Below are 20071 nucleotides of genomic sequence, written 5' to 3' on the forward strand. Positions count from 1 at the left end.
TCTGTATCTATTGGTCTTTCAAGATGCAGCTTAAATGAAATCTCTTTTTATGAAATAGAATACAGTTCCCTCCTGAGCCTTATTATATTCTGCATATAACATCTTTCTTATCACTGATAATGCTTTATTGAACTTAACTAGCTTACAGGTGGCTTTTTCAGGGTAGGAGCGTAGGATGTATCTCTTTACACCAGGCTAGTTCAGTTTAGTGAGAGGCACCTAGTTATTAACAAATGTGATAAATGAATCAACATGTTTTTAAGCCAGTGACCTTTGCAGGATTGTATTGAACAGGCAGTGTAATCTCATTACTACAGGTCTCATAAATTTGATACTGTACCGTGTTCTATGTGTGTATTAGTAATTGGGAGCCTTTTTCAAACTTTGTTCACTCTGCCTCTCCCAAATTTAGATATGTCCCCATAGCAAGAATAATTGCTGTATAATACACAAACTTCTCTGATGTTTGGGTCAGAAAAAAAATGAGGCACTTGTCTAAATCTAATCCAATAAATAAAAATCTCATTAGTCTCAAGGAGGAAGCTAAGGTATCCCATGTCAGAATCTCAGGAAACCTTCAATATGTAACTAACTTCGTGTTACCCACATGTGTATTCCAGTGTTTTTGCCCATATCATATCTTTTAGCACTTTCCACCTTCCACTTGAGACCATTTTCTGTCTGTCATACCTCCTTCGGAATTTTCTTTAGTGAAGTTTTTTATGATAAACTCAATTCTTGGAAGGTGGGGTCTGAAAATGTATTTATTTGGCCCTTATAATTTATTTCTGATTTAGCTTTTTATACGGTTTTGGATGAGCAGTTACTTTGTACTTTGAAGTTGTTCAAGTACTTTTCAGTTTCACTGGTACTCTTGGGAATCTCTGATTGAGTTGTATTTCCTTTTCAAGAGAATGGGGTTTTTTCTCTTTAGCTACTTCTAAGATTTTTTTCTTTGTCTTTGGGATGATTTCACTGTAATTTGAAAGGTGAAGAATTTTGATTTTTTATTAAATCTTGATTGAGATTCAGGTGTGCTGCATCTGAGGATTCATATTGTCACACAACTGTTGTGCAAAGGACTCAACTGTTACCTCTCAAATATTGCCTCTTGTTTAATCTTTTTCTGGAAATCATTTTTTTTAAAGATTTTATTTATTTATTTATTCATGAGAAACACAGAGAGAAGCAAGTCTTTGCTCACCACAGGGAACCTGATGTGGGATTTGATCTCAGGACCCCTGGGATCATGACCTGAGCCAAATGCAGATGCTCAACCATTGAGCCACCCAGGTGTCCCTCTTTTTCTGGAAATCTAATCAGACTTACATAGCACTTTTTTATATGTTTCATAACCTGCCTTTTAACATTTTTCATTCTTAAAATTTCTCTGGACTATATTCTAGAAAGTTTTTCTCTGTCTTCTGATAAACTAATTCTCTCTTCATTTGTGTTTAATAATCTACTTAATCTGTCCATTTTAATTACTGTATTTTTTATTTCCAGAGGGTTTACTTAGCTCTCTTCTAATCTGTATGCATCCTGCTCCTAGTTTCAATATTCTTTTATTTCTTTAGGTAGTAAAAAATGTTTTTTGGGGGACGCTTGGGTGGCTCAGTGGTTGAGTGTGTCTGCCTTTGGCTCAGGTTGTGATCTCAGAGTCCCAGGATTGAGTCCTGCACCGGACTCCCTGTGGGGAGCATGCTTCTCCCTCTGTCTGTGTCTCTGCCTCTCTCTCTGTGTCTCATGAATAAATCTTCATGAAATAAATCTTCAGAAAATGGTATTTATATTCTTTCTTAATCTCAGTATCTGAAACCTTTCTGAGACTGTTATTGCTGTCTTAGTTTTCTGGGTTCTCATTAACTTGTTTATATATATTAGGATTTTTTAAAAGATTTTATTTATTTATTCATGAGAAACACACAGAGAGGCAGAGACACAGGCAGAGGGAGAAGCAGGCTCCATGCACAGAGCCGGACATGGGACTCAGTCTGGGGTCTCCAGGATCACACTCTGGGCTGAAGGTGGCGCTAAACCGCTGAGCCACCGGGGCTGCCCCTATATTAGGATTTTTGACTGAGAACTGATTAATTTCCTTCAGACTTATTTGTTTGAATGCTTTGTGATCTAAATTGAATTTGAGTCCTTCCAGAGAGGATTTGCGTGTTTATGGCAAGTTATGTGGGAGTACTACATCAATCTGGAACCCTTTGCAGTATATTCAGTTTGCATTTTGAATCATACAAATTGCTCAAATTAAAGATCAGTGAGGACTAACTTGTGGTTACAGATTCTTAGGGGAGATTCTTTGTTTTCCATTCATGGACAAAACATGAAAGTATCCTTTGCTATTTCTTTACCTTCCACATGGTAGAGTTTAATTCTTATTCTTATACCATGAATGTAGCCATCTGTAGCTTCACCATTATCTGGATGTCTTCTCTTAGATACCCTGCCATGGCCAAGTTCTGAGCTTAATCTCCTGTCCCTCCTGGCGTCATCAGAAGTAGAAGTCAGGGTCCCTAGGGTTTGGCAGAAAAATTCAGGGCAGAAGCACTTTATACACTCACTTACCTCCCAGCATTTTTAGTTGTTTTAAGGTATTTATTCAGCATTTTATTTTTAGAGAGAGAAAGAGTGTGCACACGTGCATGCAAACAGGGGGAAGGGCAGAGGTACAGAGAGAGAATTCCAAGCAGGCTCCATGGCCAGCACGGAACCAGACGCGGGGCTCAGTCTAACGACCCTTAGATCATGACCTGAGCCAAAGTCAAGAGTTGAGTGCTTAACCAGCTGAGCCACCCTAGTGCCCTAGGATTCAACATTTTAGTTGTTTCAGTGTAGTGAGTGATTTAAGATGTTGAATTGCTGTACTGCCAGATAGAGAAATTAGCTCCTTAAGTCTTTATCATTCTTATTGGATCATAGCCTTTAAAGGCTTGCATATATTTTTCTCTAAAGTCAGATTGGTGGCCTGCAAGAACAGAGTGATATGTATTTTGATTGTGATCTCTGGCCCTTTTAAATGTTTATTTTTTATCCATACTTACGTTATCCTGCCTAGTAGCTATCAACCACATGTGGCTATTTTGATTAAACTAATTGAAATAAAAAAAAATTAACACTGTATTTCTTTAGTTGCATGGTCACATTTAAATGTTGAGTAGCCATGTGTAGCTCGGTAGCTCGGGGCTGCCTGTTAGACCCAGAAGATGGGAATGTTTCCGTCAGTGCAGGAAGTGGTCCTTACTGCTTCTGTTGGACAGCACTGTGTGGAGTTCTTCAGATTGTTCTGTCCTTTCTCAGGCTCTTGGAATGCCATTTCTTGCTTTGGTTACTTACTGACTCTCACTCTTGTGGTCTTTGTTGTGAGAGAATTTTGCCAGCTTCAATTACATCACTTTAGGCTATAAACCTGCTTACCCCTGGGGAGGCTTGTATTGTCCTCCTACACCTGGAGCAGAGGTGAGCTTCCTTGTATCCCTCAGGCTGCACTGGCTGAGTTTCACTAGCCCACGGTGTCTCATGAGTCCTTACATGATCCATAGCTTCCTGTCTGACTCCCAGACTTCCACTGGTCTCAGACCCCTTCTTTGTCTTTGGGAAGGATGTAAAACCCCATCTCCCTCATCATTGCTGAGTCTCATCCCATCTTTCTATCCCTGTATTTCCAACCTGTCTCCTCTCCCTGCTTCCAGCCCTTTACCCTCAACCCAAATATTAACCAGTCTCTCTATTCTCTTGTCTTCTGGAGCTTTTTCTTTCTTGGAAGTTCAGCTCTGTAACAAAATATCTTTGGGTTACTTGTTAATATTTTTCTCAATATGCAGATTATCATAATCTGTGTTTATTGTAGGCTGTTATCACCTAGGTAAATTTCCAGTAATCTTACCATATGAAGATTAGGTTTACCACCATTAGTATTTTATTACAGATCTCTGCAACTAGATTTTAATAAATGTATAATGCTTGGAAAGTAAATATGCATATTATGTGCATGTGTGTGTGTGTATATGTAATATGAAGTAATAAGTACACTGTTTATAACCTCTCCTTTTCAGTTAACATCCTTTTATGATAGTGAATACTTGTATTTTTTCTCTTGTACCTGCAATTGCTTTCATTTTGTAAACTTCGGTTTGGTTTTGTGTGTTTCTTCTTAGTTTGTTTTAAAATTTTCCCACAGTTATATTCCCATTTATTTTTCATCTGCACGAATAACATGGTTATTCATAATGGTGGGGATTACTAATGTGAGGATTCAAACTAGGCAGAAAGGAGTTCTCTCTGTTAACCAAGCCTGTCTTCTGTAGACTAAAATCTATATAATCCTTCCCTTTGTAGCAGATATTCTGTATTTTATGGCAAAATGTATTAATACTACAAATGAAAAGAATTTTAAAGAAAATGATACTATACCTGGTTTTGAATTATTGACAGGAAACACTAGCATATTTCACTTAACTCTGTAGTTGGGAAACTTGTGTTTTACTACATGGTGAAATTATCTATGGTATTGAAAGAATAATTATTAGTTAATAGAAGATATGAACACCTGGAGTACTCAAGCTGGAGTTGACCTACATAATCTTAATAGAAGATTAAACTTCAATTTACTTTAACTTGGATCCCTCTAATATTGCCAATGGAGCATGAAGATGGTGGTACAATAGTATTTTATATTCTAAAACACCTTATACTTTGCAGACTACTTTGACATTCAGTGTTGAATCATTCAACTCATTATCCTTATTTTATAGAAACTGAATTGCCCAGAGCCAAAGACTTCTAAAACTGCACAGTTGTAGTTATTCGGGCTGATAGTGGCCCAAAATGGCTCTCACTTTTTAAAAATTTCTTGGCAGCTGAGTTTGTTCTGCTTCAGTCAAGGGTAGTGGCCTTACTCATTGTACATGACCTGAAATGAGTAGGATTCATCTCATTATTTGAAGCAGACAGGTGTTTCTATTTTATTTCAACTTGAAAAAATACAGACTAAAAAATACTGTTTCTGAAGGAATCATTTATTTTTAACTCTTCTCACAATTTCTTAACAGATATTTGGAATAAAACAGGAGCTGTTAAATTGGTCAAGTGGTCTCCTGACAATAGTGTTGTAATAGTGACCTGGGAAAATGGAGGCCTTTCTTTATGGAGTGTGTTTGGAGCCCAGCTGATTTGTACGCTTGGAGGAGATTTTGCGTGAGTGAATAAAGACAACTTGGAGACAAAAATAACTCCCATTATCTCTAAGAAAATACACATACACAGAAATTTTGTGTCGTACAAAAGCTAGCCTTCTGCTTTACTTGATGCTTAACCTTAAAACAATTTGTAAGGTTCAGAACTAATTTGTTCAGGATATACTGATTCTCTAAACATGCATCCTTTTAAAACGCATTGTTTATTTGGTAACAGTGCATTTATTTGTTGAACCCCTCTTGTATATATGAGAGCATGTTAGATTCAAGGCTAAATCACATGGGGTTTTGCCTTCAGGTAGCTTATGATCTAATAAAGCAGAAGTCATGTACGTAAGTAGCTAGTAGGAAGTGGAAAATGGCATTATCTTATTGGGTTGATGTAGGTTAACTCATTGGATTTATATCTCTGCCCACTCCATTTGCTACTTTGAACCTTAGTCATGACAAAATGAATACCTCTTCCCAAACTGTATGACCCTGTCAAGAAGTTACTCAGCACCTGAAAGACTGTCTAGGTGATGTGCCTAGGTACATCAACCAACATTCTCATATTTCATGCATTATTATGTATTTCAAAATCAATTTGAGTTTTTAAAAAACTGAAGCCAAATATTCTGCATAATAGAAGACTGTTTTTAACCAAGTTTCTGTTCTGTTTCAGTTATAGGTCTGATGGTACCAAAAAGGATCCCCTTAAGATCAACTCTATGGTAAATACTTTCTGTAAAATACTGGTATATTGTGGGGTGCCTGGGTGGCTCAGTCAGTTACGGGTCCAGTTCTTGATCTCAGCTTGGGTCTTGATCTCAGGGTCCTATGTTCAAGCCCAGCACTGGGCTCCATGCTGGCCGTGGACCCTACTGAAAAAAAAAAAAAGGTGTGTGTGTGTGTACGTAGTACATATATGATACATCATTTATAGTTACATAAATATATTTATAACATGTATATTTCTATAGTGTGACGAACTTGGATTTTTCTTCTTCCTTTTTTTCCTCTTCTTGGCTCTGGTAAAATTACAAAACTATTTTAATCTCAGCAGACTCTTCTTACACAGTTCTTGCTTTGATGAAAGTATTTTTTAAAATCAAGCTGCCCAATTTCCAGTACTTGTTTTTGATTTTGCTTCTATGTATATAGCAAGTCCCTGCCATCTTTGGGAACATAGGAACTATTCAAATCAGGCTTTTGTTCTTCCAAAGCATACCTCAATTCCTTATGTGACTCACTAGCACCCATTTCTCATGGCCTCATTTCTTTTTAACATAAAGTGAAATGCTCTTTGGGTGTTTTTCCTGGAGGATTTGGACATTATTTGATCATATTTTTAAAACTTCCCATAGGGATCCCTGGGTGGTGCAGCGGTTCGGCGCCTGCCTTTGGCCCAGGGCGCGACCCTGGAGACCCGGGATCGAATCCCACATCGGGCTCCCGGTGCATGGAGCCTGCTTCTCCCTCTGCCTGTGTCTCTGCCTCTCTCTCTCTCTGTGACTATCATAAATAAATAATAATAAAAAAAATTAAAAAAAATTAAAACTTCCCATAGATATCTGTCAAGATAATTAAAGTCACTGTAGTAACAATATTTTTATTGATTACATATTTTTAAGAGTTTCTGTAGAAAGCAGTGAGGTGTAACCCCTGTGTTTACATAAAGACATTTTCTTACTGTAGCCCTTCTGTGTATCATCTATGAAATTAGTGGCTGTGAGACTTGTTCACTGCCTTTCTCCCTTGCCTCATAGAGGAAGACATTTTCTGATCTTGAGTTTCTTGAAGAATGAAAACCACTGTGGTTGCCTTGAGGAATGGTTCCCAATCTTTCACTACCAAGGACCCCATTTGCTGTCTCTTTCCACCTTCATATTTTATTATTTTTTTTTTAAATTTTTATTTATTTATGATAGTCACAGAGAGAGAGAGAGAGGCAGAGACACAGGCAGAGGGAGAAGCAGGCTCCATGAACCGGGAGCCTGACGTGGGATTCGATCCCGGGTCTCCAGGATCGCGCCCTGGGCCAAAGGCAGGCGCCAAACCGCTGCGCCACCCAGGGATCCCCACCTTCATATTTTAAAATAAGTTTTTGAACAGATGATTTATATAACTGCCCATCAGTGTTTTTGAGTGGCATGCAACAACCAGTGTTTTTAGCCTCACTAAGTTGATATATTAATAACAAACTAAGAATCTAAGCATTTTAGTTCACTGTTCAACTTTTATGATAGGAGAGCAAAACTTCTATGAAGCTTTAGAAATTTAGCAACAATTTATTTTCCCTCTCCTATTTTCTTGACTTTGTAGATTAGGAATCACTAATCGTAGAGACAAACACAAGAAAACTAAACTATCATGGAATGTAGTTATACAATATTAAAATTGGTCCTGGAGAGCTTATTTGAGCCTTCTCATTTTATAGTGGAAGAAACGTATACCCGGAGAAAACCAAATAACTTAGCCAAGATTCTGCTGCAGAACGGCAGCTAGGCTGGAACGAAAAACCTTAGTCTCATAGTTTGCATTCGAGTGTTCTTTGCTCAGACTGCATCTGTTCTGGGTGCTGCTTTGTCATGTGTCAGCCAGGTCACATGGGTCTTCCTCTGCAAGGAATTTCTTTGTATTTGAGAGGCAGTTCAATTAAATTAACGGAGAAGTTACAGAGAACAGTGTTTCTTAGGATTTGGGGTTAACATTGGTATGTAATGAGTCCACTCTTCCAGGTGGAGAGCGGTAATGGTGGTTTCCACTGGAGGGGGAGGGCTAAGGTGAGCAGGTGTGGCTAGGATTCTTGTCTGTACAGCTTCTCAGAATTGGTCCAGCCTTTTGAAATCATTGGTGATGCTGCTGTTGGTTGTTTCAGGATTTGAATATTTGAAGCTAGGAAAGATTAACAAACTTGATTGCCCTGATTTTTCTTCCCCTTCCCCTTCTCTCCAAGAGCTGGGGAGCAGAAGGCTATCACCTCTGGGTAGTCAGCGGATTTGGTGCTCACAACTCTGGAATTGAGTCTGACTTCAAGAGTGTAGTTAAACAGCCCGGCATTCTGCTGTTTCAGTTTATCAAGAGTGTACTCACTGTAAACCCTTGTATGGTAAGTGTTTTAAATTACAGCTGTTTATTTTTAGTGGCTTTTGTAGTAGACTATCAGATTCTTCTCAAATTGGTGGAATATCTTCTTTTGTATATTTTTTGTGATTGTTTTTCTTTTTAATAATTTAAACCAAAATTTTACTTCTGAGCAGCTTTTTTTTTTTTTTAAATAGGATCACAAGCCATTAGAGGGAAAGCAGTGTTTATAGATTTACTTGAATAACTTAATTTAGTCTTTATTTGAATAGAATTTCCTAAAATGTGCTCCACAAGGCAATACTTAGCAGAATCAGTAGTAGTTGCACAGGATAAGGACAAGTTCTGTTGTCCTGTTAGTGAAATAAGGAAGTTAGGGCCGTAGAAATTTCTTTATTGCAGGACTGCAGTGTCTGTCATATGCTCATGTGCGTTGTGAAAATCCAGGAGTTGGTATATGAAAAACAATGTTCCCACGCTTACTTAACTATGAATTTTTAAGGAACACTTTGAAGAAAATATGCCTTGGGAAACACTGCCCCAAATTATAGTATAAAATCCTCATGTTTTATGAAATTGAAACCACATATTAATAATATTACATATTGTTAACATATAAAAATAGTATGGGTTACATATTAGAAGTGTATGCCTTCACATCTGCCACCAGTGGGTTTTTAAGTATTTGGTACAACCAGTTTCTAATTAAAACTTGTAATTACAATAAACTGAGAAGGAATTTGACAGTACCCTGGATCAAGATTTCATGACGGTAGCTGAAGAATAAGAATCCCCCGAAAGATAAGAAGAGGGTAATTCTTCCCCTTCCCTATCCCAAATCATAATTTAAAGGCAGATTTTTATGGCATTTGACGGCATTTGAACTAACATGGAAAGGTAAGAGGCTGAGGTGCTTTCTGTCTGATGGAATACTCAGTGAATAATATACCTATATGTGAGAGAACTGGTCTTCTAACTGAAAACCAGGGCATAAGCACTAAAAGTAGAAATTGTCTTATTTGTCTAAATATTCTCAGAGCCTGGCACAGTCCTTGGCAGTAGCCAAGCATTTACCCAAGTGAGTGTTGAATTGTTCTGAACCTGGACCACAGACTTGGGCTGCTCCTCTTCCTTCTCTTCCTTCTCCTCCTCCTCAGGGTTTAAAAGATCCTTCAGCATCTGTTATCCCCACTGGTAATCCTCCCCTCCTTCTTGCCACCACTCATGAGGTATTTTAAGTGAAACTCGTTTGTAAACTGTAGATGATAAGTAGTGAGTAAAATCAACGTTGAGATGCATGGTGCATTTCCTGTAATAAAACTAAATCAAGGTATTACTTATTTTCTGTTACCTGATACTGAGTTGTTTTATTTACTTTCCTTCTTTGCCCTGTGCTTCCTTTCTCCTTCATCTAGAGTAACCAGGAGCAAGTGCTGCTTCAGGGGGAGGATCGATTGTACTTGAACTGTGGAGAGGCCTCGCAAACCCAGAGTGCCAGGAGTTCATCAGCACACTCTGAGCATAAGGCTGGTGGGGGCAAGAGCCCCTTCGCTGACAGCGGTTTAGAGTCTCAGGGTTTAAGCACTTTGCTTGGACATCGGCATTGGCATGTGGTACAGGTAAGTCTTCAGTGACTATGGATTGTTGACTTTAGTCCTTGGTAAAATAGCATCTGGAGCGGAGTTTTAAATATTTCTTCTGTTGCTTTAGAAAACAGAGAAACTTTTTAACCTTTTTGACTGTCACCTCTCTTCGCTTTTCTGTCTTGTTTTCTTCCTTTCTTGCCACTGATGTAGCACGTGTGCCTACTTGCTTTAAGCCCACTAGTCCAAAACATGCAAGTTTATGCTTTACCCTCTGGAATGAGCACAACTTTATACTATTTCCAGCCCTCCCCAGCCCCCAACCTTTTGGGTATAAATTTAGCTCTGTGGATTTGCATTGGCAAAAGTGTAGTGATTCATGGAAAGTGACAGTGCCGATGAGGACCCTGTGCAGCTGACCTTGTCGTCCCAGTGGGTACGTTTTGAGGTTAACTGCCTATTTTAAACTCAAATTGCAGACTTGCAGACACACTCTAGAACCTTATTATTAATAATTTTATTATTACATAAATCTTATTCCAAATTACTTACTCGTTCTGGTATAACTTTTAAATTATCAGTTTCTTTTAAAAATTCTGATAAATTGACATTTAACATGGAAATCAATTCTGAATTTTTATACCAAATAAAATTAATTTGGGTAAATCAGTAAATTGAGGCTTCTTGAAAGAAATTTTCATACACAATTGTATAAGTCCTGAGTGTCTTCCTTCCCCTGCTGATACCGAAGTGTCTTAGGTACATCAGAGCCTATTCTTGTGTTTGTTTCTTTTCGTCAGGTTCTGTATCCACAATTCTTGACCCCCTTCTTCATTCTGTGCTGTTACTTTACTAGCTTGTTCAGCTCCCATGTTATTTTCAGTTGACTTTAAGTGGAGATGAGACACGAACGGTCAGTATGTGAAACGTTGAAGGAGGAGTGTCTCCTGCACTGACATGTGGTATACACTCAAAGAAAATGTATCTAACTGACATTAATAAATTCATAAAATCAAACAGTGTGCATACCATTTGATAAATAGTTAACAGTTATGAAATAAATCTGCATCGGCTGCCTCCTTGACTAAAATTTTCCACTGCTCCCTTCTCTCCTATAGCCATTCCTCTGCTATTTTCATTTCCCCATACTTTGAACTATTCATTCTACACTGACCTAGCATCAATGCCAGTTCTGCCTAGCCAGGTCTGTGTTGCCAGAGAGCCAAGTAGAGCAGAGGATCAAAGAAGGTAGGTCTGGAACTCAAAAATCCATCAGGCAATAACAATCTAATTTCCTTCCAGCTCAAAAATTCAGTGATTCTGTGATTCTTAGCCATCTCTGAAGTATCCCATATTAGTAGTGTATCACGCTGATTTTACCACTTTATGCAAAGTAGGAGATACTAGCAGTATTCCTTTGTGATTTTATTCTTTAGATACTGAAACTATCCGGGAAGATGAACTTGTTTGACTCTAGCTTTACCTTTTTTACTTTTTTTAAAACTAAGAAAAATAATGTCAGAGTTGTATTCCCAAAACAATTAAGTTATAATAGACTCATAGAATTTTTAGAGCTGGAAGGACTGTAGAGATCATGTAGTCCAATTGGATTTGTTACATGAGGAAACTGAGGCTCAGAGCAGTTAGGTGACTTGCCCAAGGTCACATGGCAGAGCAATGTCCTGCTTACGTAGTGTCAGACTTATCCTTACCATAATGTAAAGTAACAATCTAACCTGTTGTAAGAACTCTAGGTATTAAATGTTAAATCATATAATGTACTGTTGACCTTGAGCTAAGACATAGAATGTGTCTATTAAATAGGCAGCGTTTCATTACAATTTGCCTATACTTTGTTTGCTGGCACTCCAGCCAAATGCATCAAGGCATCATCATGAGAGTGTTTTGGTTTGGTGGTTTACAGTGTCCATATAATGCTAATGCTTTACCTTCTGGGCTTTTTAGCCATTAGTAATGATTCCCTGAAGAAACATGGGTGCCTGTTTAATTCCTCCTTCAACATAGGCTCTTGTCTGGGATAAATGCCCACAACCCCATCAAGTGACTTTGTTTACATGATTTTGTATTCTTATACAGTTTAGAGTTCATCAAATGAGTTCCAACTAATTTTTCTCTGTCCCTCATCTAGACAACTGGATTTTTCATTTGTTTAGACCTTCTACCTTACACTTGTTAGTTTCCCGATCAGAAGATTCTATGTTAAATATGTTTTTTTTTCCCTTTAATTTAATACACATATATACTTGTCAGCAGCAGGGTTGGTAGCTGCTGGTAGGGATGATGCTTTTCTCGTGTGTGTATGTGTTTATGTTTAGTTTTACTAGCTACAGATTTAAAAAATTTTTAGAGTAGTTCACAGACGGAGCACAAATGTGAATTAAAACACCACCGCCCTCATTGTTTTAGGGTATATTCCTTCTTGGACTGCTATTTATTTTAACACTCAGTACTTTGTATGATATAAACATTTATTTCTGAAAGGTACATGAATCATTATCATCCACTGTCCTGAAATGTTGGTTTTATAGTTAACCTGGCTATTTGGAAAAAATAAGCTTCACAAAATATGCTAGGGATATCAGCAGAGAGGATTTTAAAGGCTATTTCATTTATAAATGATTTGCTCTCCTTCCAAGGAGGTGTATCAAATGGAGCAGGTGTGGTATTTGGCACGGATCAGATGTGCTAAGAGGATGGCTCTTACAGTCTCACCACGTACAGACAAAAGCAGTCTAGGCAAGACACAGGGTTTTAGCAAAATGACTTTAAGGGGGGAAAAAGGTAGATTTAGGGTTTTGTTTTGTTTTTGAGAGACTGAGATATCCTAAGATGTTAAGAATTAGAGATTTTATACTTTAGCACTTAGTGTCCTGGCATGACTCTTGTGCCCTGAGGACGAATTCCTGGCATGAATTCTTCATGATTCATTAGTTTGTGCTTTCCTTACTCCTGCCATTTCCTGTTCTCAGTATTAGGGGTAGGGCACAAAGTTCAGGTGACACAAGGATCTGTAAATGTAATCTACTAGGGAAAAGTTTCATTTTTCATTTCACAGCATCTTCAGACGTACAGCTGAATCAGAAGTAAAGCTTCATTGTAGATTTAAACTATGAGCTTTGAAAATAAACCATTTGTAGTTTGTAGCACCTCTTACATTCTTAGAGGTTAAAAGAATAAAATTCTTTTCTCGTACGGATATTCATTAGAGAGTAGATCATAAGATAAAATTTTACCTTGATGCCCATGGTTGGAAACCCTTCAAGTTGGAATCCACGTTGGCAGTGAGATCCTACCTCACACTTCACCCACAAATACTTAGGAAACACCAGAGTTTGGGGGAAGTGGGAGTTCTTTTTAGTGTTCTGGGTGGCTGGCTCATTTATACTCTAGGGACATCCTTCTTCAAGTGACTATTTTGATTTTCTTCATCCAAGAACAGAATTCACTTCCAGGCTTGCACAAAACTACTTTGAACTCTTATCTCAGCGCCTAATGGTTACCTCAGATTACCATGCTTCTTGAACTGATGTCAGCCACCATAGGGAACTTTATTGCCTGGCCTGGGCAGTGCAGCATGTCTGTTAAGATATGTGTTCATCCTTTTTCAAGCATATGTCATGACACCATAACCTTTAATTCTGCAAGGTTGGCTTCCACAAACTAGCACTGGGGTTGAGAACTTCTTTTTTTGGAGGGGGTTTGGGGGTTGAGAACTTCTAACAACAGAACTAAAAGCTGTTTATTTATTTAGATTTCAGGTTGACTTACTAGATAATAAGTAAATCTAACAGATACTTTTGTGAATACATTTAATCAAGGTTAATACTGATGTTTTCTGCACATTATTTTTACTTGATTTTTGTTGTTTTCACATTACACAGAGAATCTTATTAGATTGAATTGTATTATACTGGCTTTTAAATTTGGCTTTCTTTTTTTTTTTTTTTAAAAAAAGTCATACTTGAAGTGCAGTGAAAATGAATCTGAATAAATTGAGGTTCTTTTATTGCAGGAACAGAAGGGTCTTTCCCTTTTTCTCTCTGTTGTTCTGTTTTACACCATAGTCCCACGTGCTCATGAAAACTGCTTAATCTGTAGGCTAGTGGAGAGGTCAGTGTCAGCAAAGCTAGGATTTATATAATCTACTTTGATATCTTATGGAAGAATCTTTCAGGCTTCAACTTCTTGTTAGAGTAATACAAAGACCCCATGTCCCCATGTCCAGAGCTCTGAGAGAGAAATCATGGGAAGGTACATTTCCTACTTACATTGCAGTTAAAGAGTTCATATCTTCAGAGGCCTTACACATGAATAGGTTGACTACCCCAGTAAAATAGCTTAGCTTAGATACACATGCGTATGGATGTGTAGAGAGAATCAAGACTCACCAGTGGTTATCCCTGGAGCAGTGATAGAACAGAATTTCATTTAGTCCTTTGTCCATTTTTATATTGTTTACATATATAATAGTATTTTGCTATTTTAATCAGAAGACATAAAAGTAATAAAAATATCTCCATTAAAAAACAAAAACAAAACTCTTGCGAGGCTCTAGTTTTCTTCTTTTAAAGATTTTATTTACTCATGAGAGACAGAGAGAGGGAGAGGCAGAGACATAAATAGAGGGAGAAGCGGGCTCCATGCAGGGAGCCAGATGTGGGACTCGATCCCAGGACTCCAGGATCACGTCCTGGGCTTAAGGCAGATGCTCAACCACTGAGCCACCCCAGGCGTCCCTGTAATTTTCTTAGTTAGGGTAGTTTTGTAATGGTGCCAGTCAGGAAACTCAAACTTTTCATGTCCACAATTCCTGGTTGCCCTCATGGCTGGTTCTCTAAAAATCTTTTGTCAGTCTGCAGTTATTGCGTGTTTAGTATTTAAAATAGACAAAAACAGCGAATGTAGAGAAAAAGCAGTGTAGGAAAAGCCTGATGTCTAGAAATTCATAATGAAATGCTGAAGACAGGAGATGTGAAATATGGCCTGGTATTTAAACGGTAAATTCCAAGTACTCTGCTAGTAATACCCGGTATTTGGGAACACTTCAAACATTGTACAGGAAAATGAATCTCGTAACGTTAAAGCTTTAAGTGCTTTAAGTTTAAATACTTTTCAGAAGTCTTACCAAATTGATGTATTATTTTCTGTAGATTTCCAACACCTATCTAGAGAGCAATTGGCCTATACGGGTGAGTTATTTGTTATTTTGTTGATGTTAACTTTTATTGGATAGCGTTTGCTGCAAGAGGCATTCTGGGAATTGAGCCTTTTTCGGTGGGTGCATCAATAATAGTAAAATTTTAATACTTGATCTGTTGTATATCGTTAGCATATTAACATCTATAATTTGGTGAAATGTAACTTGTGTATGAATACTTATATTTTTAAATATAGCAATTTATATTTAATTCACTTAGCAAGCATTTATTATAGTCTGTTTGCCTGACACAACAATGCTAAGCTCTTTATACTTAATATAAGGATATAGGTTTGCAAGGAAGAGTTCTTAATCTTTTTTTTAAATTAGTTTTCAGCTATTGATAAGCTTGGACAGAATATTGCTGTGGTTGGCAAGTTTGGTTTTGCACATTACTCTTTACTCACCAAAAAATGGAAACTTTTTGGAAACATTACCCAGGTTAGTCTTTTTGAAATTAAAAACTGATTTCTCCGAGTGTAAGAGAACTACCATATGAAATAACTCTAATGGAAGCCACTATTTGGTTATTAAAAAATATCAAATACTAAAAAATGATGTTAGATGATATCTAAGGGTCCGTTCTGATGAAGTACTTGATAAAGGGTTTTGTATTGAGATGGTTTGTTGGTTTTTAACTTGAGGATTTATTCTTCTATTCCATGTTGAGTCCATCAGATGTGAGCAGAATAAATTTCCTCTGTATTTGAGATCATTTCCAAAATCCAACACATACAGTTGGATTTTGCAAGAATCAAATAGGAAAAGACAAGGATGTTAACGTGTAGTAGGTTCCTGCTGTGTGCTTTAAGGGGCCTTTACCATTTTCTACCTCACTGATCTTCCTAACTGAGAGAGGGCACTGTTGTTACCATTTTATAGAAGAGAAATTAGGATTCAGGGTCAAGAAGCTGATAAGTGATAAAGCCAGATTTTAAACCCAAGTCTGCTGAATAGGGGACTAATTGTGCTACAGGGTACCCAGTTAATTACAGAAATGTTTGTTTTTCCAAAATAGGATATGAGTCATTTTTAATAAAGGCCCCAGAGTAATACTTAATTGAGGGAATAGAGAATAGAGCAGAAATAATTTTGAGCTCTCATTGTCAGCTTAGGAATATTTTATAAGGATGTTACTTATTGTAATTCCTGGCAGCATAAGTAAAAGTAAATCCTTTTTTTTTTTTTTTAAATTCTCTTTTAAGGAGCAAAATATGATTGTGACAGGTGGTTTAGCCTGGTGGGATGATTTTATTGTCCTGGCATGTTATAACATAAGTGACCGTCAAGAAGAGGTAAGGAATTTTTTCTCTCAGAAATAACAGATTTTTATATTTTAAAGATACTAAACATTGGTTTAATACAATTTTTGGAAAATGAATAAAGCATTTTATTTTTTTAGTATTTTATTTTTTAATTAAGAATTTGGCATTTTTATCTAAATGACACTTTGTAGCAGGTTACTACTTTAAAAAATGTTTTTAAAGGGATAATCAGAACTTCTGAGATAACTTTTTCTAAGGATTTTAGCTGTTAGATATTCTCTGTAAAGTTTGTAAGTAATAAAGATTGTTAAGGAGGGCTGTCCTTAGAGATTTATTAATTTATTGATTTGCAGGTTGATGTTTTTAGAAAGTGCTGGTCTACTTGTCTCAGGTCTAGATATGCAAGCCTTTAGAAGGAGAACCTCATAATAGTACATTCCCAATTTTAATCACTTTGTCTTTTGGTTATTTGTAGAATAAGCCTACCCTGTGAAATTACAAACAGTATTCATTTATTATTAATGCTCAGAATAGTCTTTAAACTTCTCTTACTTGAAGTGAATAGATAAAAAGCAGCTTGTCTAAAGTATTTAGTCTGTGGTATAGGCGTCTTGTTTTTACAGTTTCTTTTGTTTCTGTGTTCTTCAGCTCAGAGTCTACTTGCGAACATCAAATCTGGACAACGCCTTTGCTCACATCACCAAAGCTCAAGCAGAAACATTACTGCTTAGTGTCTTCCGGGACATGGTAATCGTATTTAGAGCAGACTGTTCAATATGCCTCTACAGTATTGAAAGAAAATCTGATGGGTAAGTGCGTGTCATGCAACAAGTCACTTTGCTTCTGTGTATATCCTTCCTCTGTTGTTTTTATTTTCTTAAAAGTCATTCTGGTTTTGTGTTCAGTTTCCTTTGTTTTAGAAGTGAAAAAATAAGACATTTTATATTTAGTGATATTCATGTAGTTATTTTTTAGCTACCTAAATAAATAGCCTACAATAATGTCTTTAGCTGCTCTTACTGGGTTTGTTTGGAAAAAAAAAATCTGGTTTGGGATGGGATAACCAGGTTTTTTTTTTTCACAATCTTGAAAATAAGCGGTTACTAACTATGCTGATGTGGACACTGGGGGAGTTTTGAAGGTGTTTCACTGGCTGAAGGTCTTGGGCAGCATGTCCTCAGCAGACTCAGTAATTCCCACTGGGTGAGAGATGGCTGCAGTCTGGTGGGAGGGGTGGCAGTTCTTGTTACTGCTGTGTTGTTGCCTGTACTCTTCTTGGCATCTGGTTGGTTTACAGTGTTTAGACCACACCTCTTGAGTTCTATTTTGCTCTTGTGATAGCCATAAAGTATGTATTTGCTGAAATAGCTTAGTGATTAAGGAATACTGTAAAGATAGAAATTAAGAAATTTTACTAGCCTCTGATGGAACCCATGTCCTTTCTCAAGCAACTGAACTATTTCTATTTTTTTCCTTACTAGTTTCCTTTCCTAGTTTTCCAAGTTTTTTTTTTTTTTTTCCCTTTCCTTCTACATTGTATTCCCTTTCTTTCTTCCTTATTTCTATATGTATTCTTTAGATATCTCAACCTTAGCAGTCTACTACCTGAAGTGAAGAATACTTTAGGGGGAGGAAATGATAGGTAGAAGGCTTTTGGATCCTCCAAAAGCATGAAATCCAACACCATTAGAAGCTTGATAGTGGAAAAGAAAGGAAAACAAAAAACTTGTTAGCATTGATGTTGAGATGTGTGGGTATCCTTCTCTCTCTCTCTCTCTCTCTCTCTCTCTTTTTTTTTTTTTTTTTTTCAGTCCAAATACTACTGCTGGTATTCAGGTTCTTCAAGAAGTGTCCATGTCACGCTACATTCCTCACCCTTTCCTGGTCGTGTCTGTCACTCTGACTTCAGTGAGCACAGAGAATGGAATCACCCTGAAAATGCCACAGCAGGTACTGTTTTGTTACCAGAGCTCTTCAGAGCTTTATCTCAGTTAATCATCTTCAACTTCATCTTAGCATTTTAAGTTGATACCAGGAACTATTTGTTCAGCAAATAAATATCAAGTGTCTAAAATGTGCTTTGCATGAAGATACTGGGTATGATGGCAGACTAAACAAACTTGATTTTAGACAATAAAGAAATAATTACATGCATAGTTAATTGTAATTTTGATGTGTGTACCAGAAAGTCGTAAAGGTCACTGTAAGAGTGTAGAACGAAAGCCTGGAATAGTCTAAACAGTCAGAGATTTTTGTACCATTTAAGTTACAGCCTGAAGGCCTGACGGATGGGAGGTGGTTACCTAAGTAATAAGTGGAAATATCAGGTCAACAGGAACAGGAGTGCAGAGTCCCATCAGTAAGAGAGAAAAACGACACTCTCAGGGAACCGAAAAAACTTCAGAGTGACTGGACTTAATTTTAAAGTCTACATTTTGAGCTGGGTATTACTAGAACTAAGCTTTGTAATGTTTAGTCTAACTATAAGGAGGAAAATGAGCCAGAGTAGGGCAAAACGGGATGTAGAGAGGGTAGCTGAGAGGCCACTATCATGATCTAAAGGAAGGGTATTAGTGACCAAACTTGGCAGTGAAAAAGAAGGAAAGAAGTGGAATGAATATAAAATATAGAGAATTCCATGATTAGTTACCATAAAGAAAGAGAAAATAATGCTGTTTCTGGTTAAACCCATGAAGTTGTGTAACTTCCTATTCCAAGGCTGCTCTTGTTCATGAATGATTTCCAAATTTTGTCTCATTGTGCAACCTATTTTCAAAGGAAAACTATATACATTTGTTAACTCTGTCTTCCCAATATTTACTTCCTATTAAGGCATTCATTCATCTTCAAAATCTAGATTCCATTTCCCCTCAAACTATATTTCATGTAGCCAGAGAATCCTAGATGAAAAGAGAAAGTTGTGTTACAGAAAAGAATTGTAGCTAAAAGATGAGGAGGAAGATAAGAATTACAGTCACTTTTTTTTTTTAATTGGAGTTCAATTTGCCAACATATAGCATAACACCCAGTGCTCATCCCGCCAAGTGCCCCCCTCAGTGACCATCACCCAGTCACCCCAAACAGAGTCACCTTTTTGGAGCCACCTAAGGCAGTAACTGATTCAGACAGTGATGATTGGATGAAGTCATCAGATGAAAGGTTGGTGGGGAGTGTCACAATGAGGGCATCAGGTGGCCTTATGTAAGCCTAGTTAATCAACCTTAGCATCACTGCAAGTGGGAGAACCAAGTGGAGCATGCTTCCTGGGATGATCCATCCTAAAGTTCACATGAGAAATTACCGCCAAAAATACTGAACCTGAATTAAATCAAGCTTCTAGAGTCAAGTTTCATTCATAGGAAATACAGGGGTAGAGGTTTAGTGTAACACCACAAGGAAGCAGAGTATACAACATTCTGTAGGACAGCTACAAGTCAGTAATGTGGGGGTTTGCAAGAAAAATAAGGGGAGACTTATAAATAATTCTTTAGAGCCATAACAACTAAATGCAGTGTTTAAGTTCATTTGTATCCTGATTCAAACTGGCTATAAAAAGACACTTTTAAAGCAATTAGAGATACTGGATACGCACTGAGAGGTAACATTAAGGAATAACTGTAGATCTTATTAGATATGGTACTGGCATTGTGATTATGTAACCAAATATCCACGGACTTTAGGGTTGCATAGTATAGAGGTAAAACGGCACAGTATCTTCCTTTAAAATACTTTGGT

General features: G+C 37.3%; 1 protein-coding gene across 4 annotated transcripts in view; it reads left to right on the forward strand.

Annotated features, from left to right (window-relative positions):
- The window catches only part of RIC1 (RIC1 homolog, RAB6A GEF complex partner 1), a 146373-nt gene that overhangs the window by 107888 nt on the left and 18414 nt on the right, over positions 1 to 20071 (forward strand). For all 4 annotated transcript variants that reach the window (XM_041745431.1, XM_041745433.1, XM_041745432.1 and 1 more), the window contains 9 exons: positions 5061 to 5205; positions 5869 to 5917; positions 8143 to 8295; positions 9686 to 9889; positions 15025 to 15063; positions 15402 to 15512; positions 16277 to 16366; positions 16985 to 17145; positions 18148 to 18286. In XM_041745431.1, the coding sequence (XP_041601365.1) occupies positions 5061 to 5205; positions 5869 to 5917; positions 8143 to 8295; positions 9686 to 9889; positions 15025 to 15063; positions 15402 to 15512; positions 16277 to 16366; positions 16985 to 17145; positions 18148 to 18286 (1091 nt within the window). The remainder of the gene's footprint in view (positions 1 to 5060; positions 5206 to 5868; positions 5918 to 8142; positions 8296 to 9685; positions 9890 to 15024; positions 15064 to 15401; positions 15513 to 16276; positions 16367 to 16984; positions 17146 to 18147; positions 18287 to 20071) is intronic.

The sequence above is a fragment of the Vulpes lagopus genome, chromosome 2 (genome assembly GCF_018345385.1).
Source record: "Vulpes lagopus strain Blue_001 chromosome 2, ASM1834538v1, whole genome shotgun sequence".
Lineage (NCBI taxonomy): Eukaryota > Metazoa > Chordata > Mammalia > Carnivora > Canidae > Vulpes > Vulpes lagopus.